The sequence below is a fragment of the Chamaea fasciata genome, unplaced genomic scaffold (assembly GCF_029207755.1).
Source record: "Chamaea fasciata isolate MVZ Bird 193981 ecotype frontalis unplaced genomic scaffold, bChaFas1.0.hap1 SCAF_16, whole genome shotgun sequence".
In the NCBI taxonomy this organism is placed as follows: domain Eukaryota; kingdom Metazoa; phylum Chordata; class Aves; order Passeriformes; family Sylviidae; genus Chamaea; species Chamaea fasciata.
This window is the reverse complement of record NW_027094101.1, coordinates 3,298,591-3,324,125: the sequence shown is the minus strand read 5'-3', so window position 1 is coordinate 3,324,125 and position 25,535 is coordinate 3,298,591. Positions and strand designations below refer to the sequence as shown.

Below are 25,535 nucleotides of genomic sequence, written 5' to 3'. Positions count from 1 at the left end.
TTATGGGTTATGGCTTAGTTTGCCAGAGTTAAGCTTAGTTAAATTTACTGTAACCAGCATTTTACCCCACATGCTCACTTGTCATGAGAACCTGGTTTCCTTTGCATTAAAACGCCATGAAATTCCGATGTTCTATAAATGAGGAAGCTTTCCTGATCTACCTCCATTGACAGAATTCCCATCCTGTTTAGAGTTAGATAAACCAGGAACATCTCAGCGTGTAATTTCTAAAGGCAAACCCGAGTATTTAATCCATCAGCCCCTGTGGTTGTTCCCGAGGTCCTGGCGAACTTCTCCGTGGCCAGCAGGTGACAGTCTCAGCAACAGAAACCCTGAGCACATCACCAAGAGGGGATTGTTCAATAACCTGCGAGAATACAAACGTTATTTTCTTGGTTTTAGATACACAGACAGTCCACAACAGGGGGCAATATTTTTCATCAAACATGCCAGTAAAGAAGAAGGCCAGAAAAAAAAATCGGGATGTGATTTCCCACTTCCCTGAGGAGATATTACAGATAAGGGCATTAACGACACCACATTCAAGAGACACCAGCACCATTCTTAGCAGAATTCAGAAAAAAAACCTCAGCGTAGGTGTGAAACCAGCAGATGTAAATAAAAGCACTTATAAATCAAGCTCATTTGAAACATAAGTGCATTCAAGGGTGGCACAGTTGCACGGGCTGATATCTTTAATGTGTTGAGGAGGGAACAGGATGTCGAGAATCTCTGTGTGCGTTGTAGGTGACTGTAACAATTCCCTGCAGCCATCACCCTAAGAAATCTCACTGCACCCAGCACCATCCACACCACAAGGAAGCTCAAGGTTCTCCAGCAGAATTTGCTGCTCTTGGCCAGGGTCGCTATGTCCCCAACACATTCAGTTTTAAGGAAGTTTTCTCATGCTCAGAACAGAAAGCCACAAATCATTCGCTTGATCAAATTCATTTTAATACAACCGGGACTTTGTCTGTGCAAAGGTCAAGTATAAAATTTTTAAATCTAAAAGGTTTGTCCAGTTTGAGATTTATCTGGTCAGAGCTTCAGAGAGGCTGTAGCAATACCTCAACGTACTAGAGATATGCTGATTTAAATACGCATCTCTGGTGGTTTTCCTTGTGAAATGAAGATTCGAAGGTGTGCAAATTCCCAGCCATAAGGGTTTTAATCACGTGCCTGGTGTCACCGACCATCTTGATTCAAATTGTGTTTTAACTGAATGCAACCAGCTGCATTAAATCATAAAACTTGTCCATGTTTCCTTATGGTTTAAGGAAAGCATTTATGCATTACTAGTGTGACAAAGGAATGCCTTGAGAAAACAAACAAATATCAGATTGACTGCACTGTAAATCTCACCTGCATGGCTGCTCCCTTGTGCTGGTGTTCAGAGCTGTGACTGCTAAGTGGAGGAGACTCACTGCCTTCCCTGTATGTCCAAGCAAGTGATGGGGAGAGCCACAGGACAGGCTGTATTGATTACCAAACAGAAAAGGAATTATTAGTAGGTGCAATGCTGTAAAAGTGTCTCCTTGCCTTGGTTTGCTTAATGCAAGCTGAAAGAACAGGTATAATTTGGATTTAAAAGTGGATGTGACATTCAACACTATGGCCATTTCCCCACACTTTCTGTCCTGAGAGCACCTTTCTTTTGAGCCATAGATAGATGTTTTCCAGATTATGTTTCTCCATAATGTTTCAATAATTCTTTCTTTCTCTGTCCTCCACGCATCCATCTCCTTCCTGTCACTCATCTTTGTCTTCATAGTGATTTCAAGATTCTCCTTCTTTCATTTCCCCTTCTCCCCTTCTCCTCACCAGCTCCATTTGGTGACTCAGACCCATTTCCCAGAACACGGTGGAGAGCAGACTTTGCCCTGGGCAGTGCCAGGAGCAACGTGTGAAACCCTCTGCAGTAACAGAAACCATCTCACAGCGGTCACACAGATCTCGCTGTCTCCTTGATGCTGCCAACCAACGGGAGCACCAGGATTTGTATCCTGCCCTGAGAAAAAGCAGGGCAAGTATTAGGCAAACTAATCACGCTGCAGGGATTTGTGTAATGAAAAGTACCTCTGCTCGGGGCTCAGAAATGGTGTGAATCAACCACACACCACTGCCAGGGGCAAATTCACCTGGCGTCTCCTTATTTTCTTCTGTCCTCTTCATTTTTGTGGCGTCTCAACATCTAGGAACAGACACCAGAGCCTGGCCATCCCACGATTAAGGCACACAGTGTGTCTCAGGGCAGTCTAAAGTGATTTATACAGGGCTGGCTCCCCCCTGTGCCGTGCAGCCCTGTCTGTGCCTGGGGCCTCTACAGCTCCCTAATGCAAACAAAGTAATGCAGACTTAATGATCGCTGTCATTTCCATGTGCCTGCTGCTGATCTCTTAATGAAATATTCCACTTAAATTGCACTGGCACAAGCACAGTTTCATGCTGGCAGGAGCTGTAAAACCGGAGTACCCAGTGAAAAGGTTCTGCAGCACAAAGGAAAGCTGGTAGTGAAACACTGCTCCACTGTTTTTGTGCCTGCTCCTGCAGTAAACACAACACCTGCCAGGCTTTCTGAAGGGTAAGAAGAGAACAGAGGATGGAAATTGCCTTTATCTCAGGTTGGGACACGGGAAAACCAGCTGAAATGAGGATGACAGTCTGTGGGGATATGGGTTTGGCATTCATGGATGGTGAGTGGTGTCCACTCAGTGCTGCTGTATCAGCCTTGCTCCCTCCTGTCAAATCCTGCTGGGAGCACTGCTGCTGAAGAGAAACATTGGGAACATGCAGCACCACACAGACTCTTTGTTCACCTGTTGTCACAAGCAGTAAACCAGATATTGGTGGGGAGAAAGCTAAAAACCTGTTCAATGACCAAACGTGTGCTGTAGGAAATAGGAGGAGTAAAATTACTGAAAAGCAGGGGGGTTTTTAGAAGTTGACTATACTGGACACTCAGTCTAAAATAAAGACAAATAGATACCGTGCATGTTCTTCACTATTCCAGAGATGAACAAAAGCGTTGAGCTTACTTTTCTTTAGGCCATCAGCTCTTGCAGAATTGCATGGCATAAGTGGAGGTCTCTAAATTTTACCTCTACTTTGGCCTTGCACACATCACCCCTTCCCCAGCCTCCTCTAAGCACTGATCACATGCGAACAGTCACTGGCTACTGGCACTGCAGGGTCCCAGGAACTGATGCAGGAGTAGAGAGCACCATCTGAAATCAGGGAATTCACACAGTCTGCGTGGGTCACAGCACCCACTCCATCCTTCTACCTGCTCTCTCACGGTGAGGAAATGCTGAAGGTGCTGATGAGTTTGTGGTTGCCTGATAGAAATAAGTCCCCTAAATAAAAGCCAATTTTAAGAGCATATTTTGCAAAGCTAACTAGGTGGAAAGTAATGCAACAGGAGGTGTGATTCAGTCCAGCTACCCTACCAAGTCCTATAATTTCCTGGATGATTTGGAGACCTGTCCTACACTTTTTCATGGTAGCTAACACTAAAAACTGCTTCAGCAGGAGAGAAATCAACCCTATTCAGTACTGATCCACTAGTAACGGTTGAGAGGGGCATTATCTTCCCTGTTCTATCAGTACAAGGCAAATGGGGGAGGCTGTTTCCTTCAGGGAACCGGGGAGAAGGGAACAATGCCCAAGATTTGCATTTGATGAAGGGCTCAGTACATTGCTCCCTTGTGAGCCGGCCAAGACCGACAGCACATGAATCCTTGTGATTCATCCTCCCCCCTGGTCTACCTCTCTGTATCCAGCACGGCACAGAGAACTCTGTGTGTTTATTTATACACAAAAAGGTCTTTACTTGGTACTGTAGTATTTGGGTGCTTGGCTCAGGCTGCCAAGATGGAGCAGGGGTACAGACAGATCTGTTGAATCAGTATTTTCCGCTTTTCTGCCAGACTGCTGGGTGACCTTGGGCAGTTTACAGCAACTTCACCTCTCACCACCTCAGTTTCTGTAAAATTATCCTGCTTAACTCTGAATGGAACATAGCTGCCAAGTGATGCAAGGGCAGGGTATGTTGTTTACATGTGACTCAAATAAAACCAGTGCCTAAAACCTGAAAGCAGCAAGACAGAGAAATTGAGACAAAAAAAGAGCAGAAATGTGAAATCGTTCCTCTGTCTAAGCTTTCCTCTGCCTGCTGCCCTTCCTAAACACAGGCAATTACAGTCCAACCCCACCATCCAATTTACTCCATGTCAGCCACACTGAGAAGTTCAGGTTACCCCCCAAGGCAGAATAAATGACAGGTAAATAAGCCCACGCATGTTAGGAAGAGTCTCTTTAAAGGTTACAGTTCTGCTGCGCTGAAGAACGCACATTTCAGAGCAGATATTTCCCTTTGGAAGGCTCTGGATATGGAAACCGGGCAAGAAGGGCAGGTGTTTAGGAAGGACACATTGTGGGCACTCCCTGCTGCTGATGCCGTGTCAGCTGTGTCTGCCCGGACTGTCCTTAGTGGTTTAAGTGGAAGCATAACCCAGGGATGCAGAGGTGCGTAACCCAGGGATGCAGAGGTGCGTAACCCAGGGATGCACAACACGGTGAGGCTGCTGGTCGTGGACGTGTCAGGCAGATGGACTCTAAGCTGTTGAAAAGGCTCATGAGTTTCTGCTGCTCATGAACATCATATACAGAAGCTGTATTTTCTTCCTACAAATAACTCCTCCTGGAGTTTGTAGAAAGCCCTGTCTGAGGGTCATGACAGTCTCAGGGTTGAACTGTGGAGAAGCTGAAAAGCAGGGCAGCAGCTGCCCGTTGGGGGTAGGAGGCAGACACGGAGCAGTGCCCAGCACGGCCCTTGCAGCACCTCCCGCGCTCGCAGGGGCTCATCCTGCGCGTGAAGTGTCACTTGCTCCGTACACAGGCTCCCGATGTTTTCCCTTCCAAGTGTTTGTTTAGCTGTGGTCTCGGGCTGTGGCAGGTCAGAAGCTGTATCTGGAGAAGGTTTGAACGTACCCAGCCCCTTTCAAAACCCCCCGTCGTCAGAGGGTTGAAAACCCCCTCACCTCTGCAGTCCCACACCTGGCCGTAGGTGTGTGCATGCTCCGCCAGCCTGCCCGGGAGGGGGTTCCCAACCCTCGCTGTCACCCTCATTTGCGGGGACAGGAGCGGGCAGGAATGCCGCCCGTGTGCCTGCTCCCGCCCCGCGCCGTGTCCTGCCCTCGTGTCACCTGAGCACGTAGGGCTGCGGCCATGCCTGTGTGCCCCTGTGTGGACCCGCGCTGACAGCGGCGATACGTGCCCGGCCGCACACTGTGGGAGAGTGCGAGCGTCGGGAGGCGGTAGTGTGTGAATGGTGAGCGTGAGCGTGTGAGCAGCGTGAGCGTGTGTAAGCGTGCCCCCACACCCTCACCGTGCCCCCTCCCCCGGGAGCCGGGCGGCTCGGCGCGCCCAGCGCCGTCCCTGTCCCCGGGGTACCCCTGCCCCACCGGGCCGTGCCGGGCCGAGCCGTGCCCGAGCGGAGCGGGGCGGGGCGGTGGGAGGGGGCTGGCCGCGGGGCCGGAGCGCGGCGGAGCGGCGGGCACAGAGCGCGGCGGACACCGCTCGGGACGCCGCTCCGCACGGCTTGCCCCGGGCCGAGCGCTCCATGACCCGCCGCGGGGGCGGCCGGCGCTGCGCTCGCTCCCCGCCGCGGAGCCGCCGCGCCGCCGGAGCCGGGATGTGACTTGCGGAGGGCTGGCGGACAGAGCTGCCCCGCCGCCCTCGGCCGCAGCAGACAGCGGGTGAGCCGGCGGGGGGAACGGCGGGGCCGGGCCGGCTCCGGGGGTACGCCCGGGGTAGGGCTGCGGGCCAGGGGGACGCGGCGGAGCCGCTCAGCCGGCTCTGCGCCCTGCGCTGCCCGCGGAATTGGCTCGGTGGCAGCCAGCAGACAACAGGCTGGATATAGGAATCCTGGGGGGGATTAGACGGGATATATAGGGCAGGACGCGGGGGGGGGCGGGGGGGGGGGCTCCGAGCAGGGGGCTGCGCTGCGGGGAGCGGGGCGGAAGGCTGGCGAGGAAGGCAGTGGAGTTCGGAGAGGATGGGGACGGGCGGGGGACGAAGAGACGGGAAAAAGAAACCGAAGAGAGAAATGAGCGAAGGGACAAAAGAGCGGAGGCTGAAGCGGGATAGGTATCGTCCAGGAAGGGAGGTTGCAGGCGGATTAAGGCGAGCCCGGAGCGGAGGCAGCGGCGCGCCGGCCGCACGGAGGGGCCGCCTGGCCTCGCACCGCGGTTCTACGCCGGGTAGTTGCAGCCCAGCCCGGCACCTCATGGCATTCCCCAGCGGGAGCTCAAGGGCAGTGGCAGGGAAGAGACGGAGGGGGAAGAGCCTTTTGTTGGCCCCTGGCCGCCGCGGTCCGGTCCCGGGGCTGGCGGGAGCTCAGGCTGGGTGCGGGTGCGCAGCAGTTTTCTCTCTAGTTACTCAAAGCCCTGTCTCTGTGTTAGCTCTCCTCAAAGCCACACAGAGAGTGGATTTAGCACTTACGTGAACCCTTTGTTTACACCTGCCCTAATGTTTATCCCAAGGCTAACAGGATTTCCTGCGTGCTGAACGCAAACACCCAGCTTGGTGATCGGCGCTAGTGCCGAGTAGCTGTTTAACGGGGATACCCTTGCTGCTTACCAGCAGGGAATATCAGGGTTGAGGTGTTGTCTCGCTGCATCAGGAGAAATCGGGTGACAGAACCCATCTGCTAGAAGGCTATGACATGAATAGAAACAGTCTGAGAAATAGCAAAGAAGATAAAAACGTTGAATTACTGTAATTGATTGCTGTCGGTTGTGAATTCAACGCCAGGCACTGTGGTCAGAAGTCCCTAGGCACACGTGATACACCGATTCTGACCAAGGGAATTGAGCTCCTGGAAAATTAGAAAGATAATTTCATAGGGTATTCAGCATCACAGAGCATTTCTGAATGAAAGCAATACTTTTTCTACATGTCCTTTTCGGAGTGGGGTCTTGCCTTCTGTAACCACGGGGCTGTAACAGAGCATGATGTGTATCTAATGCAGGGGCTGTCAAAATCACTGCTGTATTTTTGCCTACAAAGCACAATTGCACTATTAATTATTATTCTGGAAATACACACATCTCTTGAGTAGTCTGATCTCAGCTTGGCTGTTGCTGCTCTGTTATCAGTCCTGGAGCTCATTCTTCAGTTCTGATCAAAAGCAGCTGGCAGAGATCCTGTGTTGTGATTAATTCCTCACTCACTCTCATCTCTCCACAACACTTCGTGGTGGGGGTGGTTTTCTTTTGGAAACTGCACAGTGAACCAGTCTTCTGCCTGTGTGGAAGAGCAAGTTACTATTTGTGTTACTATTGCTTGTATTTACTAGATTGTTTTTCTTTTCTGCCATTGAATGCATCTCCCTGTGTCAGCTGACTAACATTTGAACTCCAGGTGCAGGAGCAGAGAATGCATCTAACATGAATAGCCTAACCTTAAATCTTTGCACGATACAGATTTATTCTGTATATATATATTCTGTACCTATGAATACAGCCGTGTCTTTTTGATCCCTTTGCAAGCTTTGGTCAGAAGACTTTAGCTACAGAAAGCCTCATTGATTTTTAACCATGACAACTTTTTGATGACAACTGTGAGATTTTCTGTTTCTGCTTAGTTGCTTGTAATTGTAGTTTGTACCCGCTGGGGCAGCTTTGTGTCTGCAATTTCTGCAGTGACTCTATGCCAGATAATGTAATGAAGGGGACCTCACTCTGTAGAAAACAGTGGGGTTATTACAGCTGTCATTGAGAGCAGATTTTGAGCCAAAAATTAAGTACTGGGTTTGAAGCTGTCCTGCTAATTGTTTGCTGCTTTTGCCTAAAATGTGCAAGGCTTATTGATTAGAATATTGATTATAAGTGTTCCTGATTGCTCTGGTTTCAGGTATGTTGCCTTAATGGCTTTACCGAAATAAAATTTTGGAGAGGAATCTGGTGGGGGGGAAAATCCCTCAAGTTGCTTTTCTTCCCTGTGAGCAGTTCCTGAGTATGAGGGGGATGTGTCGGTGCCACTGACTCTATCTGTGCTGGAATGTTTCCGTGGCATTCCTGTGTTACTGTAGTTGTCTGGCAGCAGAAGTGAAGTGCCAGCCGAATAGAGCGCTATTGTTACTACTGTGAGGTTGCATAACTTCAGTCAGAGCTAATCTAGACATAAAGAGGTAAAAATACTCTTCCTCTACAGTTACTGATTTAAGTAACAAACAGCAAGAATGTGCAGTAAAATTTTTACTATAAAATCTCAAGAGGCACAGAACTCTGCCATCCTACCCCACTGCACAGGCTTGAGGAAGATGCTATTTTAATAAAACTCTCATAATGATCTATTTCTCTGCTTTTTTTTTTCCAAAACAACTTTTCTCTAAAAAAACTTTAGAGTTTTCCCTTAAAATGATTGAATCTGTGGTTTTAGCTAAAGTTGTGGTATTCACTTGCCAAACTTGTGTGTTGTAATGCAGTGTTTGCCCTTGTTTTTACAACCGTCTATGTTCAGTGCTGAGGATCTGCAGTAGAAAGAGGATTTTTTTGGCTGGTAATGTCTCAGGGGGTAGATTATTAATATTGCCTGTTCTTACCCAGTCAGGCAGAAATTGATAGTAAACAGGTTAGAAACAAACTGCTTTGTTGATAGCAGTTATGAGGAACTGATTCCTCCTTTGGAGACTTCAAGCCCTGCTTGCCAGCTTTGGTTTGGGCAGGGTTGAGTGTTTAGTGGGACACACTGACATTGGGTAGGAAATTATTTCACACCAGGAATAACTGTCAGCAGTCCTAGAGATTTCTTGGTCAGTACTGCGGCTGTCTAGGACCTTTCTAAGAGGACCACTGATTGCGTCCCATCAGCTTTCCCAAAAGTAGGAAGTAACTTGGGAAAATTCCTCTTGAGTTGAACACCTCCATATTTCAGAACACATATTTTGAATTCTAAATATATTTTGTCACAGCTTAACACCCCCTTTCCAAAACTGACCACTTCTTCATGGAGGGAGAAATACTCGATTTCATTAACCCTCCCTTCCCCCTCCCAAACACTTCCAAATAGGAAGAGGAAACAAATGATGGCCTGACAATATGACTGCTTACCCATGCAGCACAATCTCCATGGAAACAGACTGTCCTAGAATAGCTCAATCACATGAGGGTTACATGACATGAATAAAGTAACCAGAAAACTGGAAAATATCTTAGAACTGGGGATACTCGCACTTAATTCATTACCCCCCAGGTCTTTGGAGAGTAGCTAATAAACAAAGCTAGTATTGAAAGCAATTTAGTTCATGCTTATCATAATTTGTAAGTGATGGAAAAGTGGAAAATTAACATGATCCTCACTTCAGGGCTGTTTATTGTTTCTAGTTTGGGTGACATTTGGAATGAGTTTTGAATGATTTTCCACATGACCTCCTACTTTTTGAAATGGTACCCCTGGTTTGGAGCATTGCCTTGGTAGATCCTGGTGGATTTCCCCTTTTTGTGTCAGCAGGCGCTGAGCATTTCACACTTTTTTGGACGTTTCCAACACACTAAAGAGGCAATTCACCAGTTGCAGTAGGAATTGACTGTGCATAAAAGGAATTGGAGAACTATCTTCGGAATGTTTTCTTCTAGTTAATTATGTACTCAAAGAGCGAGGAGATTTATTGAGCGTATATTCAATACAAAAATGAATATATTTCACCGATGATTAGTTTTCTGTCTGTAAAGTCAGTGTTTTTAACATGGGTGTTGCGACGGAGTCATTGAAGAACCTGTTACACAAATCAGATATAAACAAGTGTATATTTTACCAATCCACCATAAAGTAAATTACAGATAGGTAGGAAAAAACCAAATCATTTGTCCTTAGCAGGTCATTGCATCGTTAGAACATTGCAGCCCTTCCAATAGTGCAAAGATTAATTTCTGTGGGCTGGCAAAGATCTCCCATTACCCATTTCCTGTTTGTCCAAGCCCAGATCACATTATTTTTCACAGCTTCCACTTCTGAGATGAAGGTTTGTAACAGGATGTTTTGTGTCCTGTGTGAGTGAAGACCATGGAGTCATTACACATTTATATTGGCATGTTTGCTGTCTTGGTGCCCCTAATAGGAAACATCATAAGCTTCATCATCTGTCTCCTGATAGAGACCATTGGTCATTACACAGTGCAACATTGGCTTGAAGATTGAGATCCTCAAGATTTAACTTTGGTCATTACAGGACTGTAAAGCGCAGGGTTGTGATGCATGAGAAAATCCACGGTTCTCAGCTCTAAGAGACACAGTAGAGTTTCAGTCTATGTAAACAGTTCTTTTGTCTTGGTTATGACTGATTGTGCTCAATGCAACATTGCACCACTACTTTAAATCGTTTTCAACTCCCATTAAAGTTTTCAAAGTTTTCATTAAAAGCAGTTCTAATCTACAAAATCTCTTTGGGCGGGTAACCATTTAGGGCTGGTGTATGGCTTACTAAAGAGCTCCTCATAGTTCCTCTGCTTTTCATTTTGCATCCTGAACATGTCCCGTGAGCTGTGTGACTCACACTGACTAACATGACTGCCTGCTTATGTGGTGCTTTTCTTCCTCATGGTCACACAGTACAAGTGGGAGTCTGAAACGTTCCTCACATCAATGAGGAAAATCCTGCTGGAACCTGCAGCACTAACTGCTGGTGAAGGTTAACAGAGTCAGGTTTCATATCTGCTTCACACAGTGTTTACTGCAGGCTGCCCTTACAGGGCGGCTGCGGCCCAGGCAGATTGGGAGTTAAAGTTACATTTTTAACCATCTCCTTTGCTCTGCTTTGCTTAATAAAAGCAAATGCCATAATGTGGATTTTTAAAGCACCTAACCCGTGTTCTTCCTAAAACTAAGTTGGGATTTGTCTAGGCTTTTGGTCCTGATGGTCAGGTGGGATGTGTTGTGTTCCTGGAGAGTTTACCATTGTCCACGCTCTGGATCCAAGAAAGCGATGCTCTGGTTTTTGTTATTTGTTTCCTTTGAATGGCTTTGGACTGGCTGAGAAGCACAATGAGGCATTCATTTTTGATTAGTTGATTGATGACACTGCATGTGTGCACCATTGTCACAGAATATGGGATTTTTCTAGACTGCCATTCCCGTTTCCAAAAGCAATCTAATATCTGGGCTTTGGAAGAGGATGAAAGAAGTGAATATGATAACTGCCTATTGACCAAGCATGAAAACAAGATTTTTCTTTTTTTAAGAATGTACAATGTTTATTTTCCTTGGATTGGTTTATCCTTTAAAAAGTAATAATTTAAAAAGTGGTTTCGACTCTGCTTTTCTTCCAGTAAAAGGAGCAAGGCTGTGGGACAGTCTAATTGTGATACAGCTTATACCTCCATCAGGCCTAGTGCAACTTAAACATGCTTTAAACACCTTGATTCAATGGGGTATTATGTTTAAACAGGTAGTAAGTGTCTAAGTATTGCACACAATGTAATATTTGCAACGGGGTGTGTAATTTTTTCTGGCTGTGTTTTAGGCCATTTGCTGGGTCAGAATTTGGAAATGATGTTTTCAATCTGTGCAAACAGAGCAGTGAGTCATTTTGCATTCTGAGCGCAACAGGCAAAAGCAGCTTTTGGGAGGGCAGTGAAGGGGGCTGGGGGGAGGCTGTGCCAGCTGCAAATCCAGTGCAAAAACTGTAAATATGGGCCACTGAAACAAGCTGGGCTTCAGTGGCTGTGAAATCCTCCCAACTCAGCTCTAGCTAAACAAATATTTTATTGTCTCAGACAGAAAAATGAAAACCTACCGAGCCATTGGTTTCTTCCTCCTCTTCGTGATCAGCTATGGCTCTTCAGAAAACTCCAGTACTCCTCGAGGGTGTGGACTGGATCTCCTCCCTCAGTACGTTTACCTGTGTGACCTGGATGCCATCTGGGGGATCGTTTTGGAGGCGGTGGCGGGGGCAGGTGTGCTGACCACGTTGCTGCTGATGCTGATTTTGCTGGTGAGGCTGCCCTTCATCAAGGACAAAGAGAAGAAGAGCCCCCTGGGGATGCACTTCCTCTTTCTCTTTGGGACTCTGGGACTGTTTGGGCTGACGTTTGCTTTCATCATCCAGGAAGATGAGATGGTGTGCTCCACCCGAAGGTTTCTGTGGGGAGTTATCTTTGCCTTGTGCTTCTCGTGCTTGCTAGCCCAGGCCTGGAGGCTTCGCAGGCTGGTTCGCCATGGGAAGAGCCCGTCGGGCTGGCACCTGGCTGGGGTGTCCGTCTGCCTGATGCTGGTGCAGGTCATCATCGCGACCGAGTGGCTGATCCTGACCGTGGTCAGGGATAACAAGCTGGCCTGCAGCTACGAGCCGATGGATTTCGCCATGGCTTCCATCTACGTCATGTTCCTGATGGTGTTTACCATGGGATTCTCGTTTTTCACTCTCTGTGGGAAGTTTAAGAAATGGAAGAAAAACGGAGTATGCCTCATTATAACCCTTTTTTTCTCCATTCTGATTTGGGTAGCCTGGATGACTATGTACCTCTTCGGGAACGCTGAGCTCCAGAGAAGAGACAAATGGAGTGATCCCACTCTGGCTATTGCACTGGTGTCCAGTGGTTGGGTGTTTGTTATTTTCCATGCCATCCCAGAGGTCCACTGTACCATCCTTCCATCACAGCAGGAAAACACCCCCAATTATTTTGATACTTCACAGCCGAGGATGCGTGAAACCGCTTTTGAGGAAGATATACAGCTTCCTCGGAGCTACATGGAAAATAAAGCCTTTTCAATGGATGAACATAATGCAGGTAAGGATTGGCTCTAAAGGATTGTATTTTTTTGTAGTGTCAAGAAAACTCTCTGTATGAGACATTGTTCAGGTGTTGAAAAGAAAGGTCGTGATAAATACAATAATTTTCACGCTACACCTTGTTCCCTTTTACAATTTTCACTAAGACATCTTCTAGTGAGGGAGACATTTTATTGTCTGAAAAAAATGCAGACAAGACATATGTTAGGTTATGATAATTCTTCTGTGTGTTAGTTTTTCTTTGAAAAGCAGAACAATTTCAAATGCAAAGCCAATACCAAAAGAATAAAAAAAAAATTAATTGTGGAAAAAAATAACCTTTATTTTAAATTATTTAAATGACATTTTTTGTAATTAGCAGGTATCAACATTTAACCCAAAATACTTTCCCAAAACCTCAGAAAAAAATAAAGTGGCCTGTGTTACAAATTGCTCAGCCACTTGAGCAACAAAATAATTATTATTAATTATATTTCCATTAAAATGGATTTGGTGCCACTTCGTATCCCTGTGGGAGAAAAAATGCCAAGTGGCTTGTGGACAGTTCAAAGACAGCCTTTGTTCTGAAGGCTTGAGGTTTCATGGAGGTTTCGAGGTAATTTGCCTTCCTTGTCATAGAAGGATGCGTGATGACACATCATTAAAATTTGCAGGGGAAATGCTTTTGAGTGATTGCTGAAAGGACCAGCAACAACTGGGTGCTCCAGACATCCAGACCCTTGGTGAACGTTTAACCCATGTCAGAAACGCCAGGGATGCCTCTGTCACCAGCAGTGGGAAGCTGGAGCCCTGTGGTGTTCTCAGGGGGGTTGTGGTCTGGTGCTGCCCCACACCTGGAGAAAGGATTTTGTTACGAGTCACAATGATTTTTATTCACTCTAATTGAGAAGAATACTGGCCTGCTGTCTCGGGCAGTAGTTGCCACATTGCTCTGGCAGCCCCTGAAAGAAGGTTTAGGGCACGTGGTCCAGGCACTTCACCTTCCTATTCATCTTTGTGTGTCTTTGATTTCCTCTGGGTTTGATGTTTCCCTGGGAACTGACCAGACACGGAGGAAAACAGCACTTTTGTTTGGCGCAATGTTGGGTCAGGAAGGCACTTTTTCCTCTAAGGTTTTAGCAGGAACTTTAAAGATCTCCTTCTAGCAGGGAAGTTTGTTCTGTGAGTAGATACTGTAACGGGAGTGGTAAAACAAAAAAATCACATGAATGAAAGAGTGGTTGTTATTACTAATGTTCCAAAGCAAGAGGCTTTTAGAGGCTTTTTTTCTTCTTTTTTTTTTTTTTTTTTACTGTGCTGCATCCCCCGTTAAATTAATTTCATAGTAAAATAACTGCAGTGGCTTCAGTGAAGCTATTTCTGGCTAAGGCACATCTAAGAACAAAATTGGATTTTTCATTCTGTATCATTCCCATTCATGGATGCATTTTTAAAAAAGAACTGGAAGCTCCTTTTTGATCTAATCATTCAATAATTAAGTTTTTTTGTGAAATGGATGGATGTATGATAGCTATAAAATCATTATACTGTCTATTATAGTGCAATTTATGTTCTGCTTTAATCTATCCGAATTATAGTACAATACAAAACAGATTTCCTTATCCGATGCCCATATTAATGTATACCATAATAAATTCCTGTCATTCCTATTCCCATGGCATATAGGCATTTTTAGTACATCAGAACAGATTAAATATTCCTTTGCAGCAGTTCTTTAAGGACTGGCTTGGGACAGCAGGGTTTGGAGACAAAACTTAGCAGGCTGAAAGTGGATACAGGCAATAATAACCAAGTCAGTAAGTTGATGGTTGTCAGTGGCAAAGCACTTGGAGTCTGTGAGCAATTGGCTCTGCAGGTATGTAGAGAACATTCTCTTCTTTCATCCATTTAATCAGACTCAATTTGAGAATTCATCACCAAGAGTTCAGAAATTACCAGAAGGGTACTTTCTTCAATTACTTCATACTTAAGAATGATGTTTTAGAATAGAAGATGTACTAGTTGTAAAGTTTGGAAGACATGATAAGCAGAAAACAATTCCCTGACTGTAATACTTGTTTCAGTAAATAGTTAGCTTTAAATAGAAAACATGGCTGGACGAACATATTTTCCATTATTCTTGTTATTTCACTAATACTTGTATAAAACAATTTAGATACTTTGCTCCTTTTTAAGATTCTAAGCAGCATTTTAAGAAGCTGCACAGCGTTCAGGTTAAAACAAGCGTACGTCCTCCTTGATTCTTTCTTTCTTAGCAAAAATGTAGCTTCAAGTTATGCACTGCAACGAGAGCTGCTCTATTCCAGGAACAACATTAAGCATTAATAAAGCAAATCTATTTTAAAGTCAGTAACTTAAACATCATTTAAACAGCGTACTACTCTGGGATTTAAATATTTATATGATAGGTTGAAATATCTCTTTAGAAGAGTTATTTTCATAGGTGTGCCTTCTAAAATTACATTAAAGTATTTAGAAAGCCTGGACAAAGAGCAGTTGACTGAGTTCAGTGCTCTCTGGGAGTGCAGTGCACACTAGTAGGGCAACCTCTGTAGGCTGAGGGAATTTGCCTTAAACAAGAGAAATCTGGATGTGAAATGCAGAATTCTCCAGCTGTCAGGAAACCCAAGCCTAAGCAGCTCTGGTATCATTAAATTTCATTTAATAACTTCTAGTACTACCAGTCTCCGTCACAGCCAATGTCTGAAAGCAAAGTGAACAAAATTTAAAATGTGTTAAAAAGAAGCTTTGACACATTTGCTCAAATATCCTCAGTACTGCTTGTTTTTTTTTACCTATGCATACCCTATGCAAGTGGATTTATTTAATAGTAATGTCAAAAGGACAAGGAAAAATGGTAAAACTGGTATGAAAAAAAAATCCAAAATGTCTATTTTGTCTACAAGTTTTATCACAGATTCTCACGTCAAAAAAAGCATGGCTGTTTGCAATAACAGGGAAAGAAAATTTAGCAATATGAAATTGAATTTACTGGCTCTTTAAGATAGCTTTGAAATAACTGTGTATATTTTGTGTAAATGTTCTGTATAAATATTTTAATGACGATGTGCATGATAAAGATTTTTTTGTGTTTGTGTGTACTAGCAAATACCAGTGCAGTCATGTGTGTTTATCGCACAAGAAGTAGTCAAATAATAACAAAAAAATGTTACTGACCTTGAGATGGTTAAATATCTAATAAAAAATTCTTAGTTCCAGTTTAGGCATTTTCATGATTTTTTTTCTCCCAGTCTTCTGCAAAAATACGTAATTTTCAAATAGAGAGCAAGTGAGGGTCTATATGAATCTGAAGTCGATAGCTGAGCATTTGCACAGTGGAATTTCTAAATTTCCATACTAAATCAATACTGTTCTTCATCTTGGTGCACAACTCCCAAAGAGAGGAGTAGCAGTGGATAGAGGACAGCATACGGCAGTAGGATCCATTTAAATCATCTTCTACACAGAGCAACTACATTGGAGATAAATCCTGGCTTCATTAAAGTCTGTGCTGAAATTCTCATGAACTTCAGCTCATTCAGGATTTCAGGCAGAGACTCTGTAGAATTGTAATTTGAATTAAATCTAAGAGAAGTTCTTGCCCCAGGTGCCTGCACTGGGCATGTTTCTGTTTAGCAGCTGACAGATGAGCGTTGCCCGTTGTGACCACGCACGTTGTGCGGATAAATGAGCTCTGTTCCCTGGCCATGCCTGAGTTCAGTGAAGTCATTATTTACCCTCAAAATTAAAGAGGGAGTTTGTATGTGCCAATCCCCAGACGGCTTTAGAGAGAGCAGCATATCCCTCACTATGCATATCTCATTCAGATTTTACATCTTGAACCCAAACTTGTACTAAAATTAATGGGGAAACTGATTTATTCCCGGTATAAACATCCAAAAGGACAATCAGTATCTTCTCTTTGCCTTCAGTGCTTTGCCATGTTTAAGCTATTCAAAAGCAATATTTACTCCATCTTTCTCGTTTCTCAGAGTAAATATAATCTGAAACATCTGGAAAATCCTTATATGCTAGTCATGCTGAAGTAATGCTCAGGGGGTTGTGAGCATTGCTTACTGGCTTGAGCAAGGCTTTGGATCCCTGTCCACTGAATTTGATAGAAAGCAAAATGTAACACATTTTACTTAACCCCACAGTATCCAGACCAGCACAGGGAGCACTTTGCAAAACGCCTTGTCCAAGATACTTCACAGTTTTGGTGACTAAAGACATTGAGCTCCCACTGAAATGAGATTAAGCAAGCATCAAAAATTTGGTTCCTTTTTCCTCCCTCCCTAGCAAGCAGTTCGTTTAATTTAAATCTGATTCTTCTGAAATCCATTCCCAACGTGCAAGAGAAACAGCTGTTCAAAAGCAACGTGGAAGTTAAATCAGTGGCAAGGTTCCCAATAACTGAACTGGAAGGAAGATACTGTGTGATTGCACAGCTTTAATTGTGTTCTAAGAGTGGTCTCTCTTTTCCAAACACAGCGCTAAGGACGGCAGGATTTCGGAACGGCAGTTTGGGAAGCCGGCCTAGTGCTCCTTTTAGAAGCAATGTTTATCAGCCAACTGAGATGGCAGTTGTGCTAAATGGTGGGACTGTAAGTATCAAAATGTGATGATTTAAGAAATCTTTGAAATGTACTGATATATACAACCATTGCTAATTGAAAAACCTGCTTCAGCTTATTCACAGCAGGGGGAAAGCTATAAATGAAAATATAAGGTAGCAAGTATGCATGTAATGCTTCCCTTCCCTCTAGAAAATATGTAATTAACAAGTATTTTGCATTTGTTTAGTTGGCTGTTCACATTTTGCAGTGCAGCTTCAGTGAACCAAGTTTTTTTTGTGAGACAGCATATTCAGTGGCCCTTTCAAATTAAATTAAATTTGTGTTAAGGTATTTAACATAACTATTAAGTGACACCATTTCTAACCTGATGTTTTTCAGGATGGTGTGAGTCACGCAGATGTTTTCAGGCAGTACATTACTTTAAATAATTGATGCAGATAATGGTGGTCTCTCACATATATTCCCTTTTCTTGTAAAATATATGTAATTCTTTGTAACTTACAGATTTGTACACATTTTGAAACGGGATTCATAGAAGAGGAATATAGAATATTTTAATGTTATTAGCATCAGTTTTTCTTCCTTAGACCATGGTTTGGCATGACATTCTTTGATAGACCTGTATTTTTGCAGCCTGGTTGTTGTAAGATTGGTTTAGTGATGCCAAACGGACTTTACAAATGTTTATCACATTATGTATAATTTTCACTTAAGACATTTCATATAGGAGGCATACTGTTGAAAAAGAAGAATTTTCATCCCCACATTTTTCATGCATATCTACATGCTTCTTAAAAATCTACTCATGAGCCAGTTTGTACTCATGTGAGTTGGGTTTTCTTTCTTTTGAATCATGAGCTGATTCCATAACTCAACCTCTACATTTAAAACCAAATAACATGAACTGATTGCAGGTCTGGTTTTGTTTATAAGTAAGTAAAGTTTTGGCTGATTTTAGTGAACAAGAGGGACTAGATGCAAGAATTCTCCTGGGTAAGACTGTGTGAAACGTGTCAACTTGAGTAAAATGAAAAGGCTTGGCTTTGCTATCAGTAATAGATTGCGTCCTTCTGATGTTTTAATTCATCTCTGCCTGTTTTCTGATACCAGAATGTGCAGTTCAGGGATAAGGCAGTTAAAGGATGAGAAGCTTGCGAATTCGGTGTTTTGTTTGTTTTGCTTATTCTGAGTTGGATACAAAGCTCATGTGTATATATAGTCATGGTTTTACAGAGCGAAAAATGCACTTGTATGCGTGGAAGATGAGTTTCTTTGTGTCACTTTGCTCTAGAACTACCATCTGGAAAGCTGTCATGTACATGTAGTGTGTTAACACTGATTTTTGAACAGTCTAGATCTCTGAGTTATGGGTTTATTATCCTTATTTCCAGATACCAACTGCTCCGCCAAGTTACACTGGACGACACCTCTGGTGAAAGGCTGTAGGCTGTAGAGAATAAGAATCCTTGTTGCAGATGTTGTTCCCTGGCAGTGTGTCTTTGAGGGAAGGAATCCATAACAGTACCAGAACAAAGCAACAAAACATCCAGGATCTTTCTAAATCCTACTGAGGATTTTGCCTAAATGTGAACACCACTGAATGGAGAATTGCAAAAACAAAATTGTAATACTGAAGCTGAATCTGATTTAAAACAGAAGCAGGCACACCTTAAATTGGCAGAGGAGATATTGTATTCTGAAGTGTAAGATATTCTCTTGTCTGTAACTTGTGTGCCAGGCTCAGCCTGGTTTTGGTGGTTGCCAGTTGCTTGCAAAATACCCTCCTCTCACCTAAACTTAATTCATGTTGCCACAAGAGATTGCCCACTAGAGTGTGAAAACACGCAGGATTTCTTTCCATTTTGCTCCTTTTCCTGTCGTTTCCAGCCTCATGAGAAGTCCCCTGTTGGCTCCTTCCCTAGCTGTACTGTACAGTCACGCAGCATCGTGCGTAGTCAGACATCGTCACTCTGTGGCAACCCCGTTGCTCTGTAGGCTGATGCTCTGCTCTTCGCAAGCTGGCCTAGGAGGTGCAGTTCTGGAGGGCTGAAAGGTCTGGGCATGTTTCATGTGCGTTATGGAGCTCCTCGGGGCAGAGAGGAGAAGCGCAGGTCCGGCACGGCCAGCTCTCCTCGGCCTCGTGGGATCGTTTCCCTGCTATCCAGCCCCAAAGCTGGGCTCCCACGGCTCCCGCAGGCAAAGCCATCCCTCGGAGGGATGCGTTTGTGCAGGGGCTGCGCTGGGAGAGGATGTGGCTGGCGTTGGCAGCAGCAGTGGGTGCTGGAGGAGGGAAGGAAGGCGCTCCGGAGCCGGCCGCGCTGGGCTGGGGGTCAGGCAGGAGCCGGGGCCAGCTGGGCAGCGCTGACCCTCGGCAGGGACACTGGGCAGCAGAGAGGGTGACACCCCCGGAGCCCCTGGTCGTGCGAGTAGTCCAGTCCCCTCAACTGCAGTTGTTCGTGCATTTCAATGTGGTTGTGCATTTTAGTGCCTAGAGAGTAGAATCTCTGTGCTGGAGGTGGTTTGTTGTTGTTTCTGTTTATTTAAGGTGGTTTCTTCCCTACTCCTCCCCTCCCCATCCGTTTTCTTGAGTTGATATATGGCAGACTTTTTAAAGCTTTTCATCTTTGTTTTCTCTGGGTTATTTAAACAGTTCCCATTGCCCATTTGTTGTGCCATGGTTTTTCATTATGTTCGAGCAATCATTCCTTTCTTTAACATTTAATACATATCGGACATTGAAAACATCACTGTATCCTCACTGTTTGGCCAATGTTAATCTTAGCTTTCCTCAATACTAAAAGCTAATTGTTTTTACTTGAAGGCATAGGAAACATATAACAATTAAACTTTGCATATGCTGTAATAAAAATATATATATTTTCAAACTAAAAAAAGATAAAATGTACAAATAACTGAATAGCTTAGTAGCTTCACAGAGAGAAGTTACTTGCTGTATACTGCAGAAGAAAGACAAGCTTTTTATTTTTCAAGAGTCTTCCTGATCCCTCATGTACCTCCATTTCTCCTGAATTAGGAACCTAGTCCTGCAGACTTGTAGTCCCATCGACACCAGTAGGTCTACGTACAGGTACAGAGGCTGCAAGACCAGTCCCTAAGTGTTGCACACAGATATATGTATATATATATGGAAAACTATATATTGCCATTCTTGCCATGATCATCTTATGGGGTTTTATTTCAAAGCCCTTCTCCTCCAGAAGCAATGTTTTTCTGTCATGCATGAGTGAAGGAGTATGTCAGCTCCCCCCTGCCCTTCCCTCCTCGAGGCAAAGGAAGCATGTGCTTGTTTTAGGGATCCTTTATTTCATTTTGTATGTAACTAGATGGCCTTAGTAACCAAGTAGGGTAGGGGTGGATATTGCATGCTATCCAGTGACTTAGAAATACATTTTGCTTGTTACGAGCAGAGCTTTGATCGAGATAATATTTAAGATAATGATAGCCACCCAGAAGACACGTAATTTGGAACAATAAAAACACTATTACCGTCACTTGCCTGCAGAATTTTGCTTTTAAAAAACAGTTTAAAAAAAATCCCTCGTAAAACTCTTATCATAAAAACATATAAGATGACCATGGCATAAATGGTAGGACAGCTTTCTTTTAAAAAGTTTATCATGCTACAACCAAGACTTAATACACATTTTATAGACCTTTGACAAAAATCTATACAAGACATAGTTATCTTAAGAAACTTCCTTTTTCTTTTTCTAGATGTGACTGAATTGATAAATAGAGTTCCCAATCCTGCTTCTGATGAAGTTGTTTGGAATTTCAGGGCTTATGCAGAGATATGGCCAGATTTTACCAACTGCTGTTCACGTGACTAATCTCACTGGGTTAGTCATGTGGACTGTTCACTGAACGAAAAATTAGCGGGATTGGGTTTCATGTGTGGTGGTGAAAGTGTGGCAATAGATTTAGGAGGGTCTTTATTTTCCAACTTTATACAATTAGTAATGAGCAACTTTTTTTTTTTTTTTTGTAAGTCACTAGTCTGTGATGTAAAATGCCCCAAAATAAAGCTGTAATTGAAGAAAGGCACCTTTATGTTAACTTATATTTTTGTTACAGTGTTTACTTTTGCCTTTTTTGAAAGTTTCCTAGAATGTAGAGCATCTGTGAACAACATGAATAAGTAAGCAAGCACAAGCCTTTCTCAGTTCTCCTAATTATAATTAGCTTTTATACTATAAAAGCTACTATGTTGTCCCTTGATGGTTATGTGCTCATGGTGTTTCCATGCAGAAAAATGAAATCACAAAGCATCTGACAAAAGCATCTATTACCCAAACAAGATTTATAATGACCAGCTTTTGATCAATGGCAGGAAAAGAGTTCAAGATCATGCAGATCCTGTCCTGCTCTCAGATGGGTTGAGGGTGTTTGACACTTGCCAGAAAATATGTAGCATTTTCAGAAAAACACTCTCAATACATCCAGCTGTTTCTATAAACAAGGTACATGAAATACTATACAATTAGCTGTTTCTGCTTTTAGTCTAAACACAGGCATCTTGGCTGGCTTTGTTTGAGCTCGATGCCTTGGGTCTAACCAAAGGCCATACAAAAGGGAGCATTGTAGCTTTTATAATAAAACAATTGGATTGTTCTACCAACTTACAGGATTACAAAGCAGGTGCTTTTTATTAATTGATGAGAGCTAAAGCTCAATTTTTGATAGATAATATATATTTATTAAATGTATTAACGTGTGTTTTATAACGTACCCTTTTTTCCGCTGATTGTTGCATACTGGTATCTTATTAGGTACATCTTTAAAAGATTTTCAAGACAATCAATGTGTACCATGATGACTGTACATAAGTATACAAAACTACAAAGGTTGTAAAGCATGGGCAAATGTTTTATTTTCAAAATGCTGTTCTTAATGAGAATAAAGGCTTTACTATTTACTTACAATGTTTGCGTCCACTTGGTTTTAAAATCCACAGAGATTTTTTCCATTGCAGTGAGCAGTGCCTACAGACAGAATTGCCCCTTGGTGCAGTTCCTCAAAATAAGCAAAGTTAAACTAAAGGAAAGGGATCCTAAACCACATTCCTCCTCTTCTGGCCACATTCCCACTCCTACCCTTAGCTCTGGCACCTATCAAACCCACTGTGAGCCAGTCAAGGAGCTCAGCAGCCAAACTCTTAACACAAAAGGGATATTTTTTTTTCCCCCCTGTTGGCTCAGCAGTTTCCTGTTCTGGTTCAATTGCTTGTGCTTGTGAAAAGGAGGGGACAGGAGAATACAGCTGGGCTTGAAGAGTGCAGGATGAGAGTTTTTTCTTCAAATGGTTTGATTTTCCAGAACCATCATCACCAGCCAGGAAAAAACCCAAGGGGTGGGTACTGGTGGAACAGTGAAGACAAAGTCTGTGCAGGTGATGGGAGAAATCCATGTGGAACCAAGTGCTAGAGACCACCCATGTTTTATTAGGTGTTCAGTCAAAACAACTACACCTTTGACTTACATGGAATTATTTGTAATTCTGCTACTATCTTCTCTAATTGTGAAATTATAAAGGCGTAAATAGGACTGTGCTTGACAGGGCGAAGTTGAAAAAACAATAAAGGTTCCTTAGCAAGGGGCCCAATCTGATTTTTACTGTGCTTGGACCTGATATAAGTAAGTAGCCTGCATAAGATTGCTGAAAATGCTGACACTGGGATCTTAATTCTGCACTTTCTCAGCACATGTGCTAAGTGGTAACAAAAGGGCCTTTGACTTTTCTCCCCTGCAGAAATGCAGAGCAGCCCCAGCTCTCATTGCCTTCCATTGGAATTGCAGGGGCACAGCATTTCTGCAACTTAGACCATTCTGAACAGAGCCTGGATTTGTGTAAATTGTCACAGCTCTGCAGGAGTCAGGGAAGTCCAGTTTATGATAAATGAAGATTTAACACTCACCTACATGTGGGTAGAACCCCATTTAATTTCATCCAGTTCTGTTCCTGTCAGAAAAGGTTTTAAGTGAGCATTCAGGAACACAAGCACAGATTCAACATTTTTGGCTAAATGTGCACCATTCCATCTGTTTTAACAGAATTGTGCTCACTGAGACTAACACTGAATTTTGTCTTGGCATGCTGGGTCCTTATATAACCTGCCTTTGATTTACAATACCTCACATGTAAAACTTTAATGCTAAGAGCGTTTCTAAATCAGTATCACAAAGTCCATGAGCTCTGTGCTTTGCAGTTTTAGTGAGGTAACTAAAATTGTGATGTTGAAGGATTTTAGGTACGTTTGTCCAGCTCTTCTGCTTTTCTTTCCACTGCAAACACAAAAAAAAAAAAAATTAACAGGCACAGAAACAAAAAAGAAAACATCCATTCTTCCACAGCAAATAGCCTGTTGTTCAATAAATAAATACAAATCCCCTGCCCAATGCAAAAAGTGTATTTCTTCTTTGTATGGCTTTTTTTTTCATGTTTTGACACAGCTTCAGCACTCAGATACTTGCACACAGTTCCCTGTGCCAGCTGTGGGAGTTGTGCATGTGTAGCTGAGGGCAGAGCTTTTTTGCTAGTATGAAATCACTGGATTGTTAAAAAAAAAAAAAAAAATTTTGAAAGCAGCTCTTTGAGGTTTCGGCTTTGAAGAATTTTCAATTAAAAGTCAGTGATGAAGCCACACAGTTCACCTAGCATATAAATATATTTTTGTCATTTAGGATAACAAGCAAGGTCAATAAAGAATAGTTTTTCTATGTCTCAGTGGAAAGAAGAATGTTGTCCATGTGATTGCAAAGGGTCTGCCAAATGGGAAAAATCAGTCAAACAAAGAGCACAGGGTTGCTTGCTGGAGTAAACAATTCTAAATGAACAAAAGCTCTACATAAAAGTAAAATGTCCCACCCCCTAGTGAAAGCTGTTTTCAAAGCTCTGTGTTCTTTCAGAATGTTACATCTGTTAATACAGATTAACCTAATGTTTTTCTTTTGCTGATACAACAGTCTGGTCCCTCATTCTACTTGTGTGATTTCTGCTATCTTATTCTGGTTTTGACATTTTAAAATTTTACAAACTGCCTTTCAACTTAAAAAAAATCTGCTTTTCTATTTCCTACACTTCAGAAGATTTGTCTGTACCATACACACCTTTTACACCAAGCAAATTTGTTGGGAGATTTATATATAAAAGCTATGCTAGAGGCAAAGAAAGCCAAATAAGCCCCAAAAAATCCCCTTTTGAACGTACAGCTTCAGGAGAGCTTAGTTACCCTTCCAAGGCATGCAACTGAAAACCAGCAAACAAAATCCTCTTGGTACATACCGGGAATGCTGGGCTGCAACAGGCCCATGTGCTAATTTAAGGTGCTCAGTGTGCTCCCAACCTGGAGAATCTCAGCTCATGGAAAGCACGCAGGAAAAGTGCTCTATGAGGAGGGACACAGCAATCCCCTAAAAACCCAAAATGAGACTGCAGCAGCAGGATAAACCCTGCTTTACAATGGTCAAGGCAATACATGCCCAATGCCTCGATGGCAAAAGACCTTTCCGGATTTTAGGGCTTCTGTTTGTACAGCTGTTAAGAAGAAAAGTCCAGAGTGGATTTAATATCCTATACGACTATAATGTCCTGTAAGCAAAATACTTTCTATTGCATTGAATTTTATCTAATATTCCTTGATGTGATGAGGCTGACATTTGCAAATATTTAACAAAAACTGCAACATTCAGAAACCTCAGGGCTCACACACTTTCACATTAAAATGAGCAGGTGTTTTAGGTATCTACTAGCAGTGCTTTTAGTCAGTAGAGTCCTTGTCTTATCATAACCTGTGTTACTTAAGCATAACAATTTCCAATCACATCACACCAAGCAGGAAGCGCAGGCTGTCAGCATAAATCTGGATTTCAGGCAGTTATTTAAACAGTTTTTGACATAGACTTGCTTCCTATGCAGATAGAAAAGTAAGATGTCCTCAGGATTCAGATAAGCTGGAAAGATGGAGAAAGGAGCTGCCCTGGCTACGTTTTTTTCGCTAGAAATTTCCATTGGAGAAATATATTTTTCAGGCTGTGACACCTCAAACTGAACTAGCTTGCTTAAAACATCTTGAAATGCCTAAGGAAGATGTTTAGAACAACTTCTACCACCTGATAAGCCCGTTTCTTTCAGACAACACATATCTAAAC

General features: G+C 43.2%; 2 protein-coding genes across 7 annotated transcripts in view; one reads left to right on the top strand and one right to left on the bottom strand.

The window, feature by feature from the left end:
- Positions 1–5,575: 5,575 nt before the first annotated feature.
- Positions 5,576–22,310, top strand: GPRC5B (G protein-coupled receptor class C group 5 member B). 2 transcript variants are annotated; one of them, XM_066197907.1, is made up of 4 exons: positions 5,576–5,756; positions 11,779–12,788; positions 17,282–17,394; positions 18,759–22,310. In XM_066197907.1, the coding sequence occupies exons 2-4, from the start codon at positions 11,783–11,785 to the stop codon at positions 18,801–18,803; spliced, it is 1,164 nt and encodes a 387-aa protein (XP_066054004.1). In that variant the 5' UTR covers positions 5,576–5,756; positions 11,779–11,782; the 3' UTR covers positions 18,804–22,310. The 2 variants fall into 2 exon arrangements, with proteins under 2 accessions (XP_066054004.1, XP_066054003.1); XM_066197906.1 differs by having other exon boundaries at positions 11,775–12,788.
- IQCK (IQ motif containing K) overlaps positions 22,289–25,535 on the bottom strand; it is a 36,865-nt gene continuing 33,618 nt past the window's right edge. For all 5 annotated transcript variants that reach the window (XM_066197913.1, XM_066197910.1, XM_066197909.1 and 2 more), the window contains one exon: positions 22,289–23,669. In XM_066197913.1, the coding sequence (XP_066054010.1) occupies positions 23,632–23,669 (38 nt within the window). In that variant the 3' untranslated portion in view covers positions 22,289–23,631. The remainder of the gene's footprint in view (positions 23,670–25,535) is intronic.